At 51.3% G+C, this 23,891-nt stretch overlaps 1 protein-coding gene across 1 annotated transcript; it reads right to left on the reverse strand.

Annotated features, from left to right (window-relative positions):
- Nucleotides 1–1,805: 1,805 nt before the first annotated feature.
- LOC116953380 (cytochrome c oxidase copper chaperone) lies at nt 1,806–22,188 on the reverse strand. Its single transcript, XM_032973530.2, has 3 exons — nt 21,505–22,188; nt 4,876–4,992; nt 1,806–2,038 (listed from the first exon to the last, which is right to left on the reverse strand). The coding sequence occupies exons 1-2, from the start codon at nt 21,645–21,647 to the stop codon at nt 4,908–4,910; spliced, it is 228 nt and encodes a 75-aa protein (XP_032829421.1). The 5' UTR covers nt 21,648–22,188; the 3' UTR covers nt 1,806–2,038; nt 4,876–4,907.
- Nucleotides 22,189–23,891: the final 1,703 nt, after the last annotated feature.

A 23,891-nucleotide genomic window follows, 5' to 3' on the forward strand; every position in this document is an offset into this window, starting at 1 on the left:
AAGTGGAGTGTGAGAGCGACAATAATGTCATATACCTGCTCTCTGGCTGGACATCTTCACTACATGTGTATCGCGCATGCGCATTGTTCATGCACATTATATATGTTGATTACTCTATGAATAAGCCAACTGGTAATGGATACTCATCGTAATATATATGCATACATTAACCCCCCCATTAACCCCTCCTCCTCTGGTCTTCGCACCTGATTGGCTCATAAGTGACTTCACATGTATCCCTCTAAATTTTGATTTACAGCTTTCGTGACTGCAGGGATTCATATTCTTGGTTCTTTCGGTAAAGTCACGTAGAAGGGAAACAATAAAATAATAAAAATATAAAACGTCGTGAGAATTTTATTGTCTGATATTTTTATTATTTTATTGTTTGCCTTCTACGTGACTTCACCAAAAGAACCAAGAATATGTATCCCTCTATTTAAGACAGAAACAGGATTTGTACATAACTGGCTGCCGCCTGATGATGCTGGTTGTAATTATAGGAGCAACTGTGTGCTCGCATTGTAGATATTGCGGGTTTACTCTCCAACACACCGGTGTGTTGAACGAGCAAAGTGGCATGATTTGTTTACGTGACAAACCTTACTAACTGGCCGTCGATATTGTTATTAAGTGAGACGCGTAACCCCCGTCTGTAGGACTGCTGCTCCAGGATTGTATTCCCGTGAATGCAAAACATTTGGACGAGTTTGTCCCTCCAGAAGGTGCCCGTGGAGGCGTCCACCACAGCGATGGAGGAATGACGACATCAGCTGTTGTGTGCAACAACCAGACGGATTGATGCATCAAGAAACCGTGACAGGTGGCGGTGGCTTGCGGAGGCCCTTCATCCAGCAGTGGGTCGATCACGCCAGCCGTCTCGCGGCAACTGTAACCGAGAGCGCGTCACCCACATCCCCCCGATCCCCTCCCTACGGTTCCGATCCCCAGATCTCACTCATTGGCTTCAAAACTCTACACTGCCTACTTCTCCCCTCTCACTTTACTCCCCTGCACGCACTTTTCTACCTCTCCCATCTCACTCCACTCCCCTCCACACACTCCTGCCTCTCAAACCACTTCTTTCGTACAGCTGATGTAGATTCAGAGCAGCAACAACAACAATTTTCGCATTCAGGTGGTAAATCCAGATAACCACGTAAGGAGTAGCAGAGTGTATCATCATCGCTGCGATGTCTCCTTCGTATTTGTGGATCGGGCATTCCGTCGTTACATGTTGTTTGGTCTGTTCTAGATGACCACAGTTGCACACTGGAGAGTTAATTTGCCATGGGTGCCTCGGGTATCCGCAAGGTGTTTGTTTGTGAATCCCACTCTACTCTTCTCGAAGCCCCCTCAACTCCATGCACACATCCTCCCCACTCGGGAAGCATTAAGCAGCACAGGAAGCAGGCCATAGTGTCCGCAGGCCCCACATCAGGTCGCGTTTATTGTTTTGACCGCATTGTGTAAACGACTCCTCGCAGCCCTCCCCCCACACCCCCTCCCCCCCCCCCCCTTTACCATGACCTCAGGCGAACGGACAGTGGGGTCAGTGTTGGGTCACGTGATCGATTAAAAAGTCGCTTTGCCGAAACACGACAGGCGAAGATGCCGCTGCTGTTTTTGGGGTTGTCGTTTTGTTAGCGGTCGTTGCGGTTGTGGTAGTGAATGTGGTGGTAGTGAATGTGGTGGTGATTGTGGTGGTGGTGGTGGTTGTGGTTTCGGAGTGAGATGAAGACGGCAGGATCGCTCGCGGTCTGCTATTTACACTCACGGAGCGCACAGGGAAGGAGATTCTGGACTCGGTTTCATTGAGTTTATCTCGAAGAGAACAACAAAAATAATAATACTAAGTGTTTAAAATAAACATCTCTCTCTTACCCCCCCCTCCACACATCCGCCCCCCCCCCCACCAGGACACGGGTCCCAGTGAGATCCGTGTGTTTATGATGCGGGTTTCAAGGATGGGGGGACGATGTTGTTGGGTTGGCGGTTGAGGGGGGTCATCCAAGGTCACGCCACTCTCTACAGCCATCTGAGGACAGACGCACACGCACAAAAATAAGAATCTCCAGGGTAGCCTTTATCGGACCACTGAGGCAAATGCTGTTAGCAAGCAGCGGCTACGTATTCATGTTGAACTTCTTTCGCACCGCACTTTGCCTACCGTGCTAATCAGAGGTGCTGGGGAAGGAAAACAAATTAAAACACAAAAAGCAGTTCTAAATAAATTCGTTTTCAATCTAGTGGCTTCCTATTACCGAAAGAGCATTCCAGAGGGCCGCAGAAGTGCATCTATAAAGGCTGACACGGCAAGCAATGGGGTGGGTGGGTAACACTATGCCCGACCGCCTTTGTCTCCCCAGTGCAGATGTTTACAAGTTGCAACAGGTACCCATATGAGGCCGAGTCGACCTAGGGGAGCCCAAAGACCGGTTCAGATAATCGTTACTGGTGTTGGCCGTGAGCAGGAATCGAACTTGAGTCGCCGGGTTGGTAGCACAGTGCGCTAACCACAGTGCCACTGTGCCCCACAGACACACAACACACACAGACGTACAGCGAGGGAAAAAACGTATTTGATCCCATGCTGATTTTGTACGTTTGCCCACTGACAAAGAAAAGGATCAGTCTAGAATTTTAATGGTAGGATTATTTGAACAGTGAGAGGCAGAATAACAACAAAAATAATCCAGAAAAACGCATGTCCAAAATGTTATAAATTGATTTGCATTTTAATGAGGGAAATAAGTATTTGACCCCCTCTCAATCAAAAAGATTTCTGGCTCCCAGGTGTGTTTTATACAGGTAACGAGCTGAGATTAGGAGCACACTCTTAAAGGGAGTGCTCCTAATCTGAGCTTGTTACCTGTATAAAAGGCACCTGTCCACAGAAGCAATCAATCAGATTCCAAACTCTCCACCATGGCCAAGACCAAAGAGCTCTCCAAGGATGTCAGGGACAAGATTGTAGACCTACACAAGGCTGGAATGGGCTACAAGATCATTGCCAAGCAGCTTGGTGAGAATGTGACAACAGTTGGTGCGATTATTCGCAAATGGAAAAAACACAAGAACGGTCAATCTCCCTCGGCCTGGGGCTCCATGCAAGATCTTACCTCGTGGAGTTGCAATGATCATGAGAACGGTGAGGAATCAGCCCAGAACTACACGGGAGGATCTTGTCAATGATCTCAAGGCAGCTGGGACCATAGTCACCAAGAAAACAATTGGTAACACACTACACCGTGAAGGACTGAAATCCTGCAGCGCCCGCAAGTTCCCCCTTCTCAAGAAAGCACATATACATGCCGATCTGAAGTTTGCCAATTAACATCTGAATGATTCAGAGGACAAGTGGGTGAAAGTGTAGTGGTCAGGTGAGACCAAAATGGAGCTCTCTGGCATCAACTCAACTCGCCGTGTTTGGAGGAGGAATGCTGCCTATGACCCCAAGAACACCATCCCAACCGTCAAACATGGAGGTGGAAACATGCTTTGGGGGTGTTTCTCTGCTAAGGGGACAGGACAACTTCACCGCATCAAAGGGATGATGGACGGGGCTATGTACCGTCAAATCTTGGGTGAGAACCTCCTTCCCTCAGCCAGGGCATTGAAAATGGCTCGTGGATGGGTATTCCAACATGACAATGACCAAAAACACAGGGCCAAGGCAACAAAGGAGTGGCTCAAGAAGAAGCACATTAAGGTCCTGGAGTGGCCTAGCCAGTCTCCAGACCTTAATTCCATAGAAAATCTGTGGAGGGAGCTGAAGGTTCGAGTTGCCAAATGTCAGCCTCGAAACCTTAATGACTTGGAGAAGATCTGCTAAGAGGAGTGGAACAACATCCATCCTGAGATGTGTGCAAACCTGGTGGCCAACTACAAGAAACGTCTGACCTCTGTGATTGCCAACAAGGGTTTTGCCACCAAGTACTAAGTCATGTTTTGCAGAGGGGTCAAATACTTATTTCCCTCATTAAAATGCCAATCAATTTATAACATTTTTGACATGCGTTTTTCTGGATTTTTTTTGTTGTTATTCTGTCTCTCACTGTTCAAATAAACCTACCATTAAAATTATAGACTGATAATTTCTTCGTCAGTGGGCAAACGTACAAAATCAGCAGGGTATCAAATACTTTTTTCCCTCATTGTACACACGCATGAGTTCGCACTCTCGATATGGGCGCAGTGGTGGCAACGTGGTTAACACCATGAGCCCAGTGTCCTGAGTTTGATTCCCGTCCATGGCTAAGATTTGTTGCAACAAGCCTCATTTAAACCGCTCTAGGGTTCTCCACTCCAGCCACGGCCTTCACAGGATGCGTGGTGAAGTATGGTCAAATAACCCCTACGACCAAAGCCCTTGTCCACATAGCACTTAATGATGGTGGCGAGATGTTATCTCCTTTGGCTGGTATGCAGGAGGTCGTGGGTGGGTTCGATCCTGACCCTGACAACGCCTGCATATTTTGAGTTTGCATGTCTCTCTCCCTGTGGTGGTCGCGTGGATTTTTCTCCAGGTTCTCCGTTTTTCCCTCCACATTTAAAATCGACGTGCGTTTAGATTATCTGACTGCTGCTATTACAGATTTCCACGTGGTAAATGCCACTTTGCTGAGCTATCATTAATGGCCAGGTCGCTTCTGAAAAAGAGCTACATCGCTCGGTGGGCCTTACGTGGTAAAATAAAAATCACGCTCCTGGCATCCCCATCTCCCGCCACCACAGCCTTCACCAACCTGCACTAACCAGTGTGGTGAAGTATGGTCAAGTAACCCCCACGCGACCGAAGCCTTCGTCCATCCAGCAGCGGATTGACAAAGCGGCGGTCACCCGAGCCCCCCCACGCCCAGCTGCGCCCCTTACCGAGTGGCGCGTTGCTCGAGTCCCCACGGACATCAGATCTTGAACCCCAGGGCGCGCATGCACTCCTTGTGTGCCTCGATGAGCTCGCCGCACTGAAGCTCCCCCTTCTCTATGATGCTGCAACACAAATACGCATGGACAGACACAGAAACGCAGACACACGGACACAGACACACGCGCAAAGACATGCACACACACACACACACAGAGACATGCACAGAGACATACAGACACACCAAGAAGTAGACACACACACACAGAGACAGTTAATTATCGTCATTAAATGTTTGTACCGTACCTCCAACGCAGCACATCTCGAGACGCTCTGCGGCAGGGGACCCCTGGTGGCAGCTGTCACTGTGCAGCTCAAGGTGACTGCAGTGTCCTCCGGCCGGCCGGCTGGCAATCAGGCGGGCATAAACTAAACTATAAATATTTTTTTTATTTACCAGGTAAGGCGCACTGAGCAATATATCTCGCAGAGGTCGCCGGTTCGATTTCATCTCCCGGCAAGGTGGTTGAAACAAAGGTGGCAGGATTCTTACATCGCCCATTCCCAGCCAGCCAGCCGCCCCCCGCCCCCTCCACCCCCGTATTGTTCACCCTGCCACACAAATGGGTTCGACAGTCCATCGGCAGGCCAGCGTGCGATGGGTTAAGGTGTGGGTACACTTACCTGTAACATAAATTATTTTAACAACCTTCGTAGTCTGCATGGGAAAACGAACGCTCTCAGTGCTCCTAACCCATGCCCCTGTCCCAATGACACGATTCAGCAAAACGGGTCATGAACGCACGCACACACACACACAAACAAACGCCGTTCACCAGTAAGCAGCGGTGACGTCACCACACCACTTGTGCCATGCTAGGGGCCCTGCCCTGGCTCATCACGTGCACACGCACGCACACACGGCGCTGACGTCGCCAGTCTGTGCGAGTTGGGCAGCGAAATCGAATCACACGGTCGCCCGGCTCTCAACAAAGGGGCGGAGATCACGACGCGTTATCGGACAACGGAGCGCACGGCCCACCACCGATCCACTGCTGGACAAGGGCCTCCCCCACTCCGAGCTGATCACGGGGATAGGGGGGCAGGGGGTTCTCCGTCCCATACTTTGCCGCGGTGAAGGTCGGAGGGGGGAGGACTCCGGACCGGACCAGACGTCATTCGACGTAAGCCGCGGCCAGGATCGAACTGGGGTCGCCAGGTTCGAGGCGCCAGGCAAACCGGCACAGCGGGAGAACCCGTGCCCTTGGGCGCCATGTGTCTCACTCCACACCAGGTGCTCTTACAGACCCGACCTCGCCCTTTCGTGGTTGCCGATGTTAATCCCGCACCTCCCCGCCACCCCCACCACCTTCGGTTGGGCACAGGGACGAACTCTGTGAAAGCACGAGACGGGCCGGAACTGTGCCGGCCCAAACCGGTGCATTAGGGTCATGCCGCGGAAAGTCACGGGATGATGGGGCCCCTTCCCGGCGTCGCTTGTCACAACACTTCCTCTAGAAACACAGTCCCCAGAAAAAAAATGGAAAATGGGCGAGTTGGAAACACATTTGGTAGCTTTACCTTTGCTCCCTCATCCACCAAAGAACAGATCCCTCCCCGTATAGCCTTAACAGACTTCATTGAGGCAAACGCTGCTAGCGAACGCGTGTGAAGGCCGGCACGGCACATGACGGGGTAGCAAACGCCACACCCGGCCACCTTCGTCTCCCTAGTGGCGATGAAGGAGTACCTGGTACAAATTGTAAAATGTACCAGGTACTCATTTGAGGCCGAGTCGACCAAGGGGAGGCCCAGGAGCGGTTCAGATCATCGTCACTGGTGTTGGTGACCGTGAGTAGGAATCAAACTCGGGGTCACGGGGTTGTTAATGCAGCGCGCTAACTACTACGCTATCGCTCCCCACATCCAGCATCTACCAGACAGCACGCCCCCACCATTCACAACGCCTCCCCCCCTACACACCCTCCATACCCAGGCACAATGCTGCGTGCAACGAGCGCCAGGATTTCATGCACGACAAAACGCAAGTCATCGCTGCGCGCCCCAACGTGTCGTCAGTTTTATCCAACGTGGCAGCAGCCAGGGGCAACAAGAGGGGGAGCATGAAGACAGCGAGACAGACAGTGGGAGAGAGGTGGAGGCATAGACAGTGGGAGAGGGAGAGTGGAAGAGGAGGGGAACACGGGGAGGTCATCGTTAGATTTCTCACGCAATAGTGGGGGGGGGGGGGGGGGGACAAAGAGCCGCTCCGGACGATGGACGAGATGAACGAATCTGCATCGTTTCACCTGAAAGTCCAGAGTCCCCACTGCATGCCCAGCACCATCACCAACAGCCGTGTCCTATCCACTGCTGGGTCAAGGCTTCTCCACCCTGTTGCCATCCCTCACGGCTCTACGATGTAAAAATCCACCCAGCGCCACTTGGCACACGAGCCGGACCTCATCGTTCCACCTCGGCGGTGCGTTGACGTCCTCTTGGGGTGCGTTTCCAGCCTTTAGCTGCCACTCTGCCGTTAGTCTCGTCCAACGCTCGTCGGTCGACCTAGGCCATGCCATGCGCTGCCCGAGCCTCGCTTGACTTCTCCTGGCGGGCGACGTGAGGTTGCCAAGCTCTCCTCTCAGCCGTGTGCTCCTCTTCCTGTCTCGCAGGGCAATTCCAAGCGTGCGCGCCCAACTCCACGCTTCTTTGAGCGTCCCTTTGGTTTTTGTTCCGATTCAAGATCACTCTCCTAACCTACAAAGCACTGCATGGCTTGGCTCCTTAACTACCCACAAAAACGAACCTCCCTCCAATCCTCAGGCACATACAAAACACTCCGTTGCAAGTAAACGGTGAGACTTGCCCAGCCTAGGATTGTTCACCGGACGCTGGGGGGACGAGGGCCTTCTTGGGCGTAGCGCCAAAAATCTGGAACTCCCCGCATGCCACCGGACATCCGAAACGCGCCGAGTGTCTCTCAATTCAGCGGTCTGTGCAAGACGCATCTACTCGGACTCGTCTTCACATATCATCTCCAATTTGTAATGAAAACTGTCTCTTGACTTCTCGTTGATTTTATTTACCACTTACCTTTCTGATGCTATTCATTGTGCACGGCTGCACTTTATTTTGCGCGCGGTTGCAATTTGCTTTACTCGGTCTGTGTTAGCCGCGGAGGGTGTGACGGTCTCTTTTATCTTTCTTTTCATGTTCCTGTCCCATTCCCATTCTGTTGTAACACACACCGATATCTGCTTTATTGAGAGAGAGATATAGGCACGTAAAATAAAAATCGATCGATCGTTTAGCAATTGTCGTCAACGTCCAAAGTCGCTGGCCGTGGACGCCGATGCCGTACTGCCCCCCCCACCTGCGCTAACCCCCTAACAGTGCTAGCCCCGCGGGCGATTGGCGCGTCGATGTGCACGCTGTGTTTACGTAACACAGCACGCCTGGCGGCGCCCTCACGCGGTCAGATACCAACATGACCCGCATGATAGTCAACGCGTAAGCCCGGGTGGGGATCTCGGGAGTGATTTAATGGTGAGACCCACGGACTCCCAGCAAGGACACACAAACTCCCAGCGAGACCCATAGACTCAAAGACCTCGCTTTCTGCTCTGCCTATGACCGACTGCCTCTCTCTGTTAAATAAATACAGAGGGCGGTGGCGGGACAGTGATGGCGCTCACAAAGAAAAGCCTGGGTTCGATTCCAGACTTGGGTGGCCTTTCTGTGTGAAGTTCGTATGTTCTCCCCCTGTCCTGGGTGGGTTCCCTCAGGGTTCTCCCGTTTCCTCCCATAGCACACACAGCAGCACCAGCAACATCGCCCCCCTTTTGCAAAACCTTGACAGGACCCCCCTGAAAAAGCCTTGAGACTCAGTAGTGTTGTGCCACGCAAAGGCGGTGCCAACACCGGCATGGTAACATCTGCAGACAGAGTACTGTACCAGCCACGCAGCCCACGCGCCCCCCCCCACCCCCACCACAACCACCCACTCCCCAAGCCCCCCACCCCCCGACTAACGATTGCCACATTTTCACCAGAAATGCGCCGATACGGCGGAGATTCAGCAAAGATGCCCAGCGAAGAATGCAGCGGCACTATGCACTTCGCGGTACCGCGTGTGGCACCGCATGTGGCACCGCGTGTGGCACCGCGTGTGGCACCGCGTGTGGCACCGCGTGTGGCACGTGGAGAACCTGCATGACGGCCGACGGAGAGACGAAGTGAGGGGAGGGGGGAGGAGGCGCAGTGGCACCGGCGCGGGGGTCGTGTTCGCCCCCTCGGGAGGTCGGGCCAGCGGCGCAAAGTGCTGATTATTGCTGGCCGCTTGGAGCTTTGGGCTTGCGCTCAGCAATGGTGCTAACCCTCGCTCTCCCCCTCCACTGTATTTACTTTAAGCGATAGCAATGATAATGGCAATGACACCACAGGCAAGTCTCACCAAGTCTCAAGAATTCGCTTTCGGTAGGGTTCTGCCACATTGGGAAGTTTGACCGCGAGTGCCGTTGCGAGCGAGAGTTTGGGCGTCGCGTAGGAGGAGGGCCGTCGGAGGACCCCGGAGAAACCCAGCACCACGCTGCTGTAGACGAGGCGTGCGACACTCAACACCCCCACGCCCTAACCACCACCTCGCTGCAGCCCCGCACCTACAACATCACATCAGGCAAACCTTTGCTTAGCTTCCAAGACCCAGGACCGAATTTACGGTGGGTCGATTTTGGCCTGGGGCCTCGCTGAGGTGGCCGCAAGAGAGAGAGCTCACTGCTCCCTGTTGTTTTTTGCGAGCGCGGCGGTTATTTCGGTTTCATTTGTCGCTTCACGGTGATGGCCGACGCCGCTCCCAATGCGCTGCTCGCTTTGGTGCTTCCATTCAGAGTGTACACACGCGCATACACACACACGCGTATACACACACACGCGTATACAAACACACGTGTACACACACACGTATACAGACACTGGTACAAATAACGACCGCCATTCGCCACTAAGTGCCGGTGATGCCACCACATCAGTGATGCCAGGCTATGTGCACTTTAAGGCCATGTGAAGTGTTGAATGCCCACTGGCAGGAGGTCAAGGGACAGACCCAGGTGCAATGGGTTGACTGACTTAGATGACTGGCCGATGCACCACCTGCACCCCCTACTGTGCCAACTTGCTGTGTTTTAGAAGCCTAGCCCTCCGCTCGCTGTTGTGAGTGTCGCTCCTCTGCCCTCCGTTGCTGCTAGAGGGCGGCTGCCTCCAACTACCAGTAGCGTTGTTCACGAGCCTTCTCCACAGAGGCCGATCTTGACACCGCTGTTGCCAGTCATTGGCAAGTCCACTCAGCTCCACGTCCTCCCGTACCACATCACACCATCTCTTCTCTAGTTCTTGACGTGCCCATTTAGCCACCTCTATCCGGCCGAACAAAAGCTGTTTGGGCATGCGGTGGCTGGGCATGCTGGCTACTGACCCAGCCAATGCAGCCTTGCCTGCTGGAGGAGCTCACCGATGGGACTGTCAGATATTTCAAGGATTTGTGAACTTCTCACACATTCCAGCCTGGTTAAACTCAGGATGGATCTTAGGCAGGCCAGCCCGGATGTTTCTAATTGGCATAAATGTTCCATTAGGGGGGGGGGGGGGTCAACGTTTCGCAAGCTTAGAGAAGGGAAAGCATGACTGTCGCCGAAAAGACACGAAACTTCGTGTGGAGTGGCAGACCAGATAGCTTCCACACGGCGTTACATAGCCATTACGCATACGCGCGCACGTGCATAAACGCATGCACACAAGCGTACAAATGTACACACGTATACGGACACGTACAAAGACAAATATCCCCTGCATAGTCTTCACAGAATGTTGGGGCAAGTGCTTTTAGCAAGCGCCTATAAAGGCCGGTAAAGCACACGAGGGGGTGGGTGGCCAACACCATGCCCAGACGCCTTTGTCTCCCGAGCAGCGGCATTTACACACCGCACAAGGTACTCATTTGAGGCCGAGTCGACCTAGGAGGGGCCCAGGACCAGTTCACAAAATTTTCACTGGTGATGGCCATGAGTGAGAATCGAGCTCAGGTCGCCGGGCTCGCAGCGTAGCACTAACCACTGCGCCAGCGGTGGTTAGTGCAACAGCCGAGAATTTCCACTGAGCAACGGTGGCGTCACCACAGCACTTGTGCCAGGCTAGGTGCACTTTGAGGCCGAGTGAAGTGTGGAATGCCCGCTGCTCTGCCGGAGGTCACGGGACGCAGGTGCTACAAGTTAAACACGCACGCGCGCACACACACGCAGTGAAAACCACCCTCTGGCACCAAGTGCGCGCTGTATGCGCAGCAGCAGCAGAAGCAGCGGCCGCCACCACTCTCTGTGCGCCACTTCGCCATGGCCTATCATCATCGCCAAGATCAGCTGTGATCTATCCGCTGCTGCATACAGGCCCACCCCAAGCCGTCACCATCTTTCACGGTCTCACGCACACGTGCAGGATGAGTGCCCCCCCCCCACCCACGCCACGCTGGTCGTCAGGGTCGTATGTCCGTACTTCACCAGCGAGGGCTACAGAAGGCAGGGAGCGTAGGTGCACTATCCAGGTTCGACCCCTGCTCAGTTTCCGAGACCCGGTGAGTTTGGCGTGCGTCTTGCTCCCCGGAGCGTCATATAGTCCGGAGAATACGGCAAGGGTGCCCTTGACACAAGAGGGCCTCACCAAGCTTCCAAGACTCGTTTTGAGCAGGGTGCCGCCACAACGGGAAGTTTGGCCGTGAGCTCCGCTGCAAGAGTTCCGGGGGTCAAGCCGGAGGAGGAGACCGGAGAAACCACGGAGAAAGCCCAGCGCTATGCTGCGCTATACGAGGAGGTGACACCACCTCCTGGCCACCGCCTCATTGCAGTCCCGCATCTACAACACCTGGCAAGCACCCGGTGCAAGGCAGTCATCCATCCACGTCCTAACCAGGCTCCACTCCTGCTTAGGTTCTGAACAACTCGCCTATGGCCCCTCCAGTGGCTGGAAGGGAGACGTGGAGTTTCCGAGGTGGACAGCACTAACAGGATAGACAACACTATCGAGGACAGCATTAATGCGGGGGACAGCACTAACAAAGGGGGACAGCACTCACCAGATACACAGCACTAACGAGGCGTGCAGCACTAACCGGAGGGTACAAAGGAATATAGATAACTGGCTGCCGAGTTGAATCTCTCGACCCATCAATGGCGGCGACAAGGCTGCTTGCGTAACTCCCCCACCGCCCTCGGTCAAGCCAAACCGTTCCGGTAATCCCAGAGACGTCCGTCGAGAGCATCTTGATGCGATAAGTCGGTGCCAGGGACCATAACTCCATCCCCGTCATATCCTCCTGAGCCCCCCCCGCCTGGGACAAATGGGCCCCCCACAACCTTCCTGTGACCCCTGTCAACCCCCGTCCCCCACCAACCACCCTCCAGCCCCCCCCCCCCCCCCCACTACAAATCGTCAATCGCTGTAAGGGCAGTAATCCGAAGATCGCTTTTTATGTCCCATTTAATCTTTTCCAAACGGAGCCTCCGTCTGTCGCCGGCTCGGAGAGATGCAGCTGGGGGGGGGGGGGGGGGGGGCGCACCTGGTGGCGAATGTGCCCCACGGGCACAGCCTGTATCACGCGAGTGCGCGTGGTTACGTAAACCAAACGGAAATTAATAATGAACTCGAAATGACTACTGCAGTGAGCGCGTATGCCATTGCGTCACATGACGGACACACGGAGAGACAGAGTCAGGCGCACAGACAGTGGCGAATACTCTGAACATTGTTTTATTTTACAAGGTAAGGCCCACTGAGCTATATCGGTCTTTTTCAGAAGCGACCTGGCCACAAATGATAGCTCAACAAAGCTGCTTAGCGCATGGAAATGTATGGCAGCAGCCAAATACTCTAAACGCACGTTGGTGCTAAATGCTAAATGCAATTTCCAAAAATCCAGGCGTCAGGGTCAGGACCGAACCCACGACCTCCTGCATATCAGGCGACGGAGATAACATCTCAATATCAATCCCCCGTTTGTGATGGCTGGTCCCTCAACACGTCAAACGCGGTGGGACCAAACTTCCCATACGCCCCGGTAACCTCAAGAGCGACGCACATTTCATCTCGACACACCTACGAGGGCACCCCCAGTGGCAGCTGTCTCCTTGTGGGCACAAAGTGACGTGGCACATCTGGCCTGCGGACGAGCGTTAGCCCATCATTAGGGGGGGCGATGATTGCTGCCGTGTGTAATCTCTATCGAGTGATTTAAAATAAATCGGCCGGCAAATTCGCCTCCTTCAAATCATACCCCGTTCCTCCACGTAAAAAAGAATTGACGAATACATTTTAACACATCCCATGAGCTACAAAGCCTTCAGGGAGTGCGTGATTTCAGTGACGTCGGTCCGACCCGAGCACAACTCTCAACCGCAAGATGAAGATGATCTAAGGATAGGGGAAGAGGGGAGAGCGACGCGTGAACGCGCTGTCCCGAGTACTGCATCGTCACAGCTGCTGCTGTTGCTATGCACGTAGAAAACGCTCGGCTTTCAAGGTTCGGGAAGCTTCCTCCTCCTCAACAAGAGAAAGCTCCTGGGAAATCCACTCGTTCACGCACTCACCTATTCACTCACCCGCCCATGTGCCACTCTTCCACTCCCTCACCTACCCATGCACCCAAGCATCCACTTACTCACCCACTCACTCCCTCAGTCCTGGGAATATCTACATATTCCCCGTGACAGCATCCTGCCTACCAAACACGAGGACGATACTGGTAACCACCCCAGGACGAGTGGCCAACCTCGTTGTTATCAGGTCATGCTGAGGACGCTAACGATGATGATAATGATGTCTGGCGTGAACGGAGGCCAGGAGACCCGAACCCCACCCCGACCACCACACGATGCAAGGGTGAGCGAGCATGGGGGATGAGAGGTGGAGATGGAGACCGGCTTACCACAGCTCCTTGGCTTGCCTCTTCTCGTCGCAGGCCTTGTGCGCGGGGTCGGACAGGTCGAGCTTCGGGGCCTCCGCCTCGCCGGACGCCGCTGACCCCTCGGACTTTTCTTTAGACATCGTCTCGTCTCGTCGTCTCACGGAGAAAACAGGAAACTCCTGCGGCTATGCAAGCGCCAGACAGATGCAGGACTTTTGCCCGTGTCCGTCTGCCTGTCTATCTGGCTCTCTCGTTGGCTCTCACACACGCTGACTGGCTCCCGCTCTCGTGCAGAGCGCAGAGACTAAATAAATAAACAAATTGGGGCCCGCTAGACGCCGTTGCGTACAGAGGCAGCGTGTTTGCGTAACTGCATGGGGATGGTGGTATCGGACTGGCCGGAGCGATTGGATGAGTTGGTTTGTGGGTGTGTGGGTGAATGAGAGGGTGGGTGGGTGCTTGGTTGGAAGGGGAGAAGTGGTGGGAGGGGGGGGGGAATAAGTGGGTCGGTGGGTTTGATGGTTGGGTGGGTCACTGTGGGTAGGTGGGCCTTTAGGTAAGTGTGTGCATTGGTGGCGGTGTGAGTGAGTGGGTGGAATGGTGAATGGGCAGGTGGGTGGGTGTATTGTTACGTTGGTAGCTGGATAGATAAATAAGTGGGTTGGTTGGTGTGTGGATTGGTGGGTGGTTGAGTGGGTGGGTGAGTGGGAGTGTGGATGAGTGGGTTGGTGAGTGGATTGGTTGATGGGCGAGTGTCACATAACTCCGCTCCCCCGCTTTCGACTGCTCCCACCCCGACTCTCCTCCTCCCTCCAACTTAGGAGGGAGTGGGGGGGCGGGGGGGAGTTGTGGGGGCGCATGTTACGAGTTGCCCGCCTAACTAACCCTGGCTCCAAAATCCACCTCCTCCAGCTCCACACAACAAAGTTTTGTCAATTCACCATCATTGTCATCCATAAATGACACATCCACAATGCCAACTCACCACCCAACATCCCACTCACCTATGCACTCACCGACCTAGCTACCTATGCACTCACCGACCTAGCTACCCACTCACCCACCTACCCAATCACACACCTACCTACCCACTCACCCACCTACCCACTCAACCACCCATCCAGGGGTTGCCTGCATGGTGTAGCAGGGCTGGCAATGTTCCTGGAGTAGAGAGTGATGAAGGCCCCTCCTATCCAATTTTTCCCTCCACCTCCCGGTGCCGGGTCTCCATGTGCAGCTACATCGCCTGCACACTCGATAGCTGCCTCAATTGGGTGCCTGCTATCACATTAAGCAACTTCGCCACTCCCCGACCCCTCACCACAACCCCCCCCACCGTCCATCCGCAGACACCGCTACCCCACCGCACCACCACGTCTGGCCGATGCCACTTGGTGCCAACTTGTTATGAGCGTTTCGGAGCGGTCAGCAACACGTGGTGCACACATGCGGAGCAGACAGCAGTGCACAGCGGTTGACAGCAGCACATGCTCAACTAAATTATTTTAAATTTGACCAGGTAAGACCCACTGTGCTATATAGCTCTTTTTCAAAAGTGACCTGGCCACAAATGACAGCTCAACAAAGTGGCTTATCACGTCGAAATGTTGATTCTAAATGTGTAGGGAAAAAGCAGAGAACCCAGGAGGATGCACGCGATCACATGGAGAGAGAACATGCAACTCCAAATATACAGGTGTTAGGGTCAGGATCGAACCCACGACCTCCTGTATACTTGACGGGGTAGTTAACATTCTTGGTTCTATTTCTTAGTTTTTTCGGTAAAGTCACGTTGAAGGGAAACAACAAAATAATAAAATATATATAAACAATAAAAAATTCTCACAACGTCGTGAGAATTTTTTTATTGTTTTATATATATTTTATTATTTTGTTGTTTCCCTTCAACGTGACTTTACCGAAAAAACTAAGAATATGAATTACTGCAGTCACGAAAGCTTTAAATCAAAATTCTTGGTTCTTTCGGTAAAGTCACGTAGAAGGGAAACAATAAAATACTAAAAATATAAAAAAACAATAAAACTTCTAGTTAACATCAGTTAACATCAAGTTAGTTAACATCAAGCCAGTCCGCCGAGAGAGCCTCAGCGACCAGAGTTAGATTCCCGCTCACGGCCTACGCTAGTGGCGATAATCTGAACAAAGTCCGGGCCTCCAGTAGGTCGACACAGCCTCAAATGAGTAACCGGTGCTGTGTGAACATTTCCACTGGCGAGACAAAGGCGGTTGGGAGTGGTGCTTGGCGACCTACACCATCGTGAGCAGTCGGCCTTCATGGGTGCTCGCTATAGAGCACTTTCCCTAACAGTCAGTTAAGGTTATACGGGGATATTTGTATGCATGTTGAATGTCTTTCGCACCGTAAATAGCCAACCGTGCTAATCGGAGGTGCGGGGAAAGGACAACAAACTAAATACAAAAAAAATCTGTTCTAAATAAATTAGTTTTTAATTTAGAAATCTAGATTTAAAAGTGCATAGCTCCAATGGCTTCCTATCATTGTCTAGTCGTGTGTGTATGCGAGACACACACACTACTACATCACTTTATGGCCACCGGGCACACGTTCTGGGTACTCTTTACTCTCCACAGCGTCTCTCGCAATTCGGAGAGAACACGGCAGCACTGACTGGACCGTTTACTCCCAAGAGCTGTCTTTAATATATATTTTAAACAACCATTACAAGTTAAACGTGCGTGGTTTGTTTTCGCAACGGGAGAAGGGGTCGGGGGCGGGGTAGGGTCGCTTACGAAATCTAAAGCCCTGCTCCCCTCTCTTCGTGACGAACGAAATCTCCCCCACACCCATCCTCACAATGACTTGCAAAACCCCTCTTCTCCTGACTCAAACTCCTCCGCCCCTCCACCCCCACAATGCAAAAAAATATTAAAAACAAGTTTTTCAATGCACACACTTTTATTTGCACTCAAAAGTAGAAAATCTATTATTCTAACCCCAGAATTAATCAAATTTCATGTGCTGAATAAAAGTAGGTGGCTTGCATCAATAAAATTTGAAGTATAGAAATATATATATGAAGCGTCAAAGATTTGAAAGAACATAATGAAACAGGGCAAGTTTTATTTTTTTAAAGAGCTGTATAGCTTTTATCAAAAGCGACCTGGCCACAAATGATAGCTCAACGATGTGGCTAACGTGGAAATTGAAAGGAGGCAAATACTCTAAATGCACGTTGATTCTAAATGTGGAGGGAAAAACCAGAGGACCCGGAGAAAAATCCACGCGACAACGAGGCAAAACATACAAACTCCAAATATACAGCAGGAGTCAAGAGTCGGGATCGAACCCACGACCTCTTGTATACCAGACGAGGTAGTTAACACTACGCCACACCGAGTTGTACTACTATACTAACCGTGCTCTTGGACCATGACTAAATCACCCAGAAGGCGGCGTCGATTCTTTGTCAAGCCTCAGTCGCCAAGCAGATTTCAGCCTGGCTAGCGCTCGGGTGCAATATACGGGCTGCTGGATCACGTGGCGGGCCAGCAGATGGCAGTGGTCAAATCCATTGTCATGCTGTAACCTTTGCGTGTATGAATGTTGAACTTCTTTCGCACTGTACATAGCCAACCGTGGTTTATCATAGGTGCGGGAAACCTTTGTTTCCCCACCCTCACTAGATTGGCTAAGTATGGTCAAGGCTCGTGCCCGACACGGCGTGGGGGAGGGCCTGCATCCAGCAGTGGACTGACAAAGAGGCTGAATGTTATTTTTCTATTACTGTTTAACGTATGATTGAGTTCGCTTGCGCAATATCGCACCAAAGTTGGTTAATTTCATGCAGTTCCCCAGTTTTGTTATTGTTCAAAATGCAATTCAATTGTCGCACGGTGTCTCATTCCGATATTAGGAAGCCACTGGAGCTATACACTTTTGAATCAAGATTGCAAACTAATTTTGCAAGAACTGCTTTTTGTGTTTAGTTTCTTGCCCTTCCCCCACACCTCCGATTAGCATGGTTGGCTATATACGGTGCAAAAGAAGTTCAACACACATACTTACACAATCCCGTGTTGGCACGACCATTTATGATGACAGCCAGGGATAAAATGAACTACTCGGCCCACTTTAAATAGGGCGCAAGGCCCACTTGGCACCTGCTGGGTCAAGTCAAGGCCATGCCGGGAATCTGGGCTGAGCCTACCAAGGCCCCGATCAGGAACATGGGACCAGCCTACTACCCAGTAGCCATAGGAATGTGGCACGAGAATCTGGTAACGCCATAACACAACAAGGTCAAGCCCGGCTGCACCTATCCCCAATTTAGAATTGCCACTTGGGCAATGCCGGTATTTTTGGTGCGCGACTCTGCAGGAGGTAACGTAATCGTAGTTTGAGATGTGAGCAAGGAGGCAGGGGGCCAGGACTAACACCCCCCTTCAAACCCATTGAACAGCTCGAGCGTAAATTCTAATACGTCGACTCTAAAAGAGCAAAACCTCTCTAATTTACTTATTTTTCCCTATTTATCCAGGACAGCCATGTCAAGTTGTAGCACTCGTTTTCAGGAGGGCCCTGGATTTTTATTTATTTATTTTAAGATTGTTTTTCAGCCAATGAATGATTGTTTATACGAGTGCTAGGAAACCGGAACACAGCCAGAGAAAACCCACACGTGCGAGGGGGAAACACTTAATCCCCAGGTGGAAACTGATGGCGATTAGTTCACCTCCTGTCCTACCTTCTCCCTGGTCAACGCCAACGGGAAGGGAGTTTTACAACCTCTGTGTGTGATTCACCAACCCTCCCCTCCACAGCTGGATCACAGGCCAGGTGCACAGCCACCACCACTATCACCACCACCGAACTCAATGAGAGGGCACACTTCTACACAATGACATTAGGAAGCCACTGGGCCTATGCACTTTTAAATCTAGATTTCTAGATTCCAAACTAATTTCTTCAAAACAGTTTTTTGTCTTTAGTTTGTTGTCCTTCCCGTGCGCCTCCGATTAGCACAGTTGGCTACCTACAATGAGAAAGAAGTTCAACATACATTAAAAGATCTCCGTATAACCTTAACCGACTTTTTGGGCAAGTGCTGTATAGTGAGCACCTATGAAGGCCAGCACAGCACACGATGGTGTAGGTGGCCAATCACCACGCCCGACCGCCATTATCTCGCCAGTGGTGATGTTCACACACTGCACTGGTTAGTAATTTTAAGCTGAGTCGACCTAGGGGAGGCCCGGGACCTTGTTAAGATAATCGCCACTGGTGTAGGCCGTGAGCGGGAATTGAACTTTGTTGCCGAGGCTCCCGATGCGGACTGGCTTGATGCTCATCACCTAGCCTGGTATGCAAGAGGTCGTGGGTTCGATCCTAACACTTGTAAATTTGGAGTTTACATGTTCTCTCTCCACGTGGTCTCGTGGATTTTTCTCCGGGGTCCTCCGGTTTTTCCCTCCACATTTAGAATAAACATTTCCACGTTGTTGAGCAAGAATTTGTGGCCTGGTCACTTCTGAAACAGAGCTATATAGCTCAGTGGGCCTTACCTTGTAAAATAAAAAATATTGTTTATAGTTTAGCTTGTGCTGCCGTCATCCATCGCGCATTCATCACATTCCTGCCCGGTCGGAAACCAAAAGAACAAGAGCCATTATTTTCGAATTCGGTAAAACAAACTCAATATGTGAATACGAGACGGTGGTACTTAATAAATAACGTCACGAGGCAGTCCTTGAAGAGCCACAGGTAGCTCTGGAGCCACAGGTTGCTGACCCCCGCCCATGGTAAACTGTACTCCCATGATAAACTGGACTTCCATGGGTAAACTATCGGCCAGGAGTCGGCAACCAAAATAACTGGAAGAGCCATCTTTTGCGAACTCTTCAAAAAAAAAACCTCAATATATCAAGAGCTGCGATGCAGTCCTCAAAGAGCCGCAGGTTGCCGACCCCTGTGCAAGACTAACAGCACGAGCAAACCCGCTCTTTTATACGCATTATTATTACGCTTGTTTACCCAAGAAAACCCGGAGCCTCTAGACTCTTTTTCATGAGGGTCCTGCCAAGTTTTTCTTGCAGTCGGGGGCAATGTTGCTGTTGCAGTGTGTACTCCCAATTCAGTAATTTTTTAGGTGATTTTCAGAATTGGGATGCTTTGGTGATATGAGGAAATTGTTGAACCTGGAGGAAACCCATACGGAACTGGAGGACGGAACGTACAAACTCCACGCACAAAGGCGCCCGAGTCAGGAATCGAACTCAGGTCCTTCTTGCTGTGAGGCACAGGCGTTAACTACTGCTTTACACCATCAGCGGTTTTGCCATTACCATACTAAGTGCATCTAGAGTCGGGCTGAACGGGAAGGTAAGGTCACCCCAAGGTCAAACATGACGTGAAGCCGTGAAGCCACACGATGCTGGGGTGGGGGGTGGGTCACCACTTGGATTCTCACCATCTGCTCACTCACCATCAGCCCCACTCCACAGCCACGCGGACTGTAAACACCACGTGACAAAACGTTGTGGACACAATTAGCCGGTATGCGACCCCATCTCGCTGGACCTTGCTGGTCAAGCAAGGGTGTTTGGGCCCTAGGGCACAGGAACTCAATGGGTAAATGGAGACGCAAGAAGGGCACGGGCACATTGATATGGAAGAGACAGGGGACACTGGGTCACGTGGGGGGGGGGGGGGGTTAGTGACACAGACCACGTGGGGAATGTGTCTCAGTCACATTCCGCCGTGGTGGCGAGATGTTAAATCCCTCGCCCAGTATACAGGAGATTGTGGGTTCGATCCAGACCCTGACGCCTGTATATCTGAAGTTTGCGTGGACTTTACTCTGGGTCTTCCACATTTAGAGTATTTGCCTGCTATATATTTCCACACGAGCCATTTCGTTGAGCTATAAATTGTGCCCAGGTCGCTTCTGAGCTTTACCCGGTGAAATAAACATAGTTTAAATGGTTTATTGAATAGATGGCTGCGTTAGGGGTTAGGGCCGTAGACCCCGCCACACAAGTTGTGCTGCCACATCGTTCGGGTACTGACACATCAGGCACTGCCAGTCACGGCGACGAGACAAGACCACAGAGCAACCAGGTACGGTGTCTCACTGCAGGCCAAGTCGACCTTGCGGAGACCCAGGACCCGTTAAGACCTTCTTTGACGTTGGTTGACTGTGATCGACAATCGAACTCGGGTTGCAGAGTTCACGGCATAGCGCGCCAACCACAGCGCTACCGCTCCCCAACACAGACGCATGTTTTAATCACCCGCCCAGTGATGGCACGATGGGACATCGACAAAAGACGCCAATCGCACACTAAGTGGCGGTGACGTCAGCAGAGCGCTTGTGCCAGGCTAGGTGTACCACGTGGCTGTCGCGTGAAGTGTGAGGAAGGCTCGCTGCTGTTGCCAGGAAGTAACGGGACAGACCCAGGTGCTATCGGTTGCCCGAGATAACTGGCGGTATGTTTTTATTTCACGAGCCAAGGCCCACTGAACCATACAGCTCTCTTTCATGAGCGACCCTCACCAAAAATTGTAACTCGACAAAGTAGCTTGTCACGTGGACATTTACAGCAGTCGAATGCTCTCAGAAACGGCAAAGCGTAGACAAGAAGGCGGACACCAACGGCTGTGAAGGGGAGAGACCCCATCCAGAAACGATATCCGACACCAATTCCTCACCACGCGTCCCGAGTCTTCTTCGTCTCCGGGCATGCGCAGCACGGCTTGAGGGGCTTCTTCTCCGCGCTCTCGGCCCCGCAGCTCCCTCCGGCTCCCCCTGCTCCTACCGCTGCTGCCTGAACGGTGCCGGCGCTGCTGGACATGGTCGCTCACGCTCAACGCGGTGAAGAGAAGACTCAAGAGCGCAACCGGGAACCACGTGCGGCGCCACACTCACATTACCTAGAACGCATTAGCCAAGCACCGCCCATCAACGTGTCCCATTGGCTACGAGGCAAGCCGCAACCGTCGGTTTTGGCCAATCGGGTTCGTCGTAACCGCAGCGCCGCGTTTATTCGCGATAGGAAATGTAAACCCGCCTTCCTGCAATGTTATTGACGCTTCCGGATGGCGGCCCGACGTCACCCGCAGGGGACATTGGAGACGGTCGCCATCTTGCTAAGGGAAGCAAATCTCCCAACGTCACTCAAGCAGTGGTGCTTTGATTGTGTGGCTACTTTTGACTTAAAACTTTCGTGACTGCAGGAATTCACATTCTTTGATTCTTTCATTAAAGTCACGCTGATAGAAAAAAAATAAGTGAATAAAAATAAAATAATAATATCAACAACAAAAAAACTAGTTGTTTATTTTATTTTTTTATTTTATTCACTTTATTATTTTTAAAATAATTTTTCTACCTACGTGACTTTACCGAAAAACAAACAAATAATGTGTGCATCCCACTGGGATTTTTGCACACAGCGTTGGTGTACGGTGCTATTTCATGAATATTTTGATGTTTTTTTCCTGGATTTTCTGTTTGCACATGCGCAAAGTCACTTTAAGATGTTTTTCTTGTTCATGTATTTGTTTGTTGTGGTTGCATCCGATTCAAGAGCCGAATGGCTCACAGGGCTATACTAAAATAAATGAAACTATGAAACTAACTTCTGTTTTACCCCCCCTTGTTAAGTTTTGTTTGAACCGATAACCCCCTTGGCCTGACCCAACATTGTTCTGAGAAATAAAAGCATGCAAAAATGAAAAGCAATGTTTAATCAATTGTCCATGTTGTGAGGTATCCTAACTAGCTAGTAAGTGTAAGAAAATAAGAAAAATTAAACGGACGCTGCTGTGTGCATGACGTAATGTGTTCGCACTCGATGGTTAACTCTAAGAAACCGCATTGTTTACGATCAATGAGTATCGAACGGTCTTTTAAACCGTTTATAGATTACCATATGGATTTAAAATGGATCGCAGTTATTTTATCTTGGCAGGTTCATACATGATTTTTCACCCACGACTCTCGTGTATGATAAAACTTCACATTAATGAAATGACCTCGCGTGTTTTTTGGGCCTTGCCTCGCAGGTTGAGAACCACTGCCTAGGTCGCATTAGCGAAGCCCCGCGCATCGCCGCGTTCTGTTAGCTAAAATTCAGTTACAACCTTTGATCTTGGCCAATCGGTTGTCGCGAAAAACGCCTCGTTTGTTCGTGTTAAGGAAAATATAAATCCGCATATCTCAATGTTTCTGCAACGGGCGCCATATTGGCCAGGGTAATTTGGATACGTTGCCATCTTGCTAAGGGGTAGCTGTCCCATCTGTCTCTGTATTCAGAATCAAGTGATACTGCAGGATAAATCCGATAAGCTATGAAGCTCTTTTTCACAGATGTCTCGTAGGGGTGGTCAGAAAGTTACAACAATAAACAAAAAGTATTTTTTGCTGTTATAAAATTCTGACCACCCCTACGAGACAACTGTGAAAAAGAGCTTCATAGCTTATCGGATTTCTCCAGGATAAATATTCTGCTTCTGAATGACGGCGGCTGCTGCTGCAGCGGTGGATTGGGGAGACAAAGGCGGCCGGGCGCAGTCCTGGACACACCACTCTCTCATAGATGTACCATGTTTCCCTTCAAAGGTGCTTGCTAACAGTACTTGCCCAGCAGTTTAAGGTCTACACGAGGGATCTTTGGTTTTGTTTTAGATGTGTAAAGAAGTTCCTGAGCAGGTTCAATTATCTAGACGACTTACTTTACAGTAACGTATTTACAAGGTGAGAGTACAACTAACACGTTCACAAGGCTATGACTATCTGCAGCCCTGGTGGTTCCCATTAGATTAATCTCGAACGGTCTTTCTTGATGGTTTCCACCATGTAGATCTCGAAAGTCTTTCTTGATGGTTTCCACCATGTAAATCTCGAACAGTTTGCCCGATGATTGCCACAATGTCAATCTCCAACAGTCGGCCCCGATGTTGTCCACAGTCGTCCTTTAGTCCCCGAGCCAGCGCCTTGATCGCGGGCCTCGCTCCACCTTATATACCCGCTCGACCGCGCCCTGGTAACATCCAGCTCTACTGATCTGCTCTTTTTCTGCTGGTCCCGCTCTATA

The sequence above is a fragment of the Petromyzon marinus genome, chromosome 51, assembly GCF_048934315.1.
Source record: "Petromyzon marinus isolate PM22_M1 ecotype Great Lakes invasive population chromosome 51, UKy_Petmar_22M1.pri1.0, whole genome shotgun sequence".
Classification (NCBI taxonomy): Eukaryota; Metazoa; Chordata; class Hyperoartia; order Petromyzontiformes; family Petromyzontidae; genus Petromyzon; species Petromyzon marinus.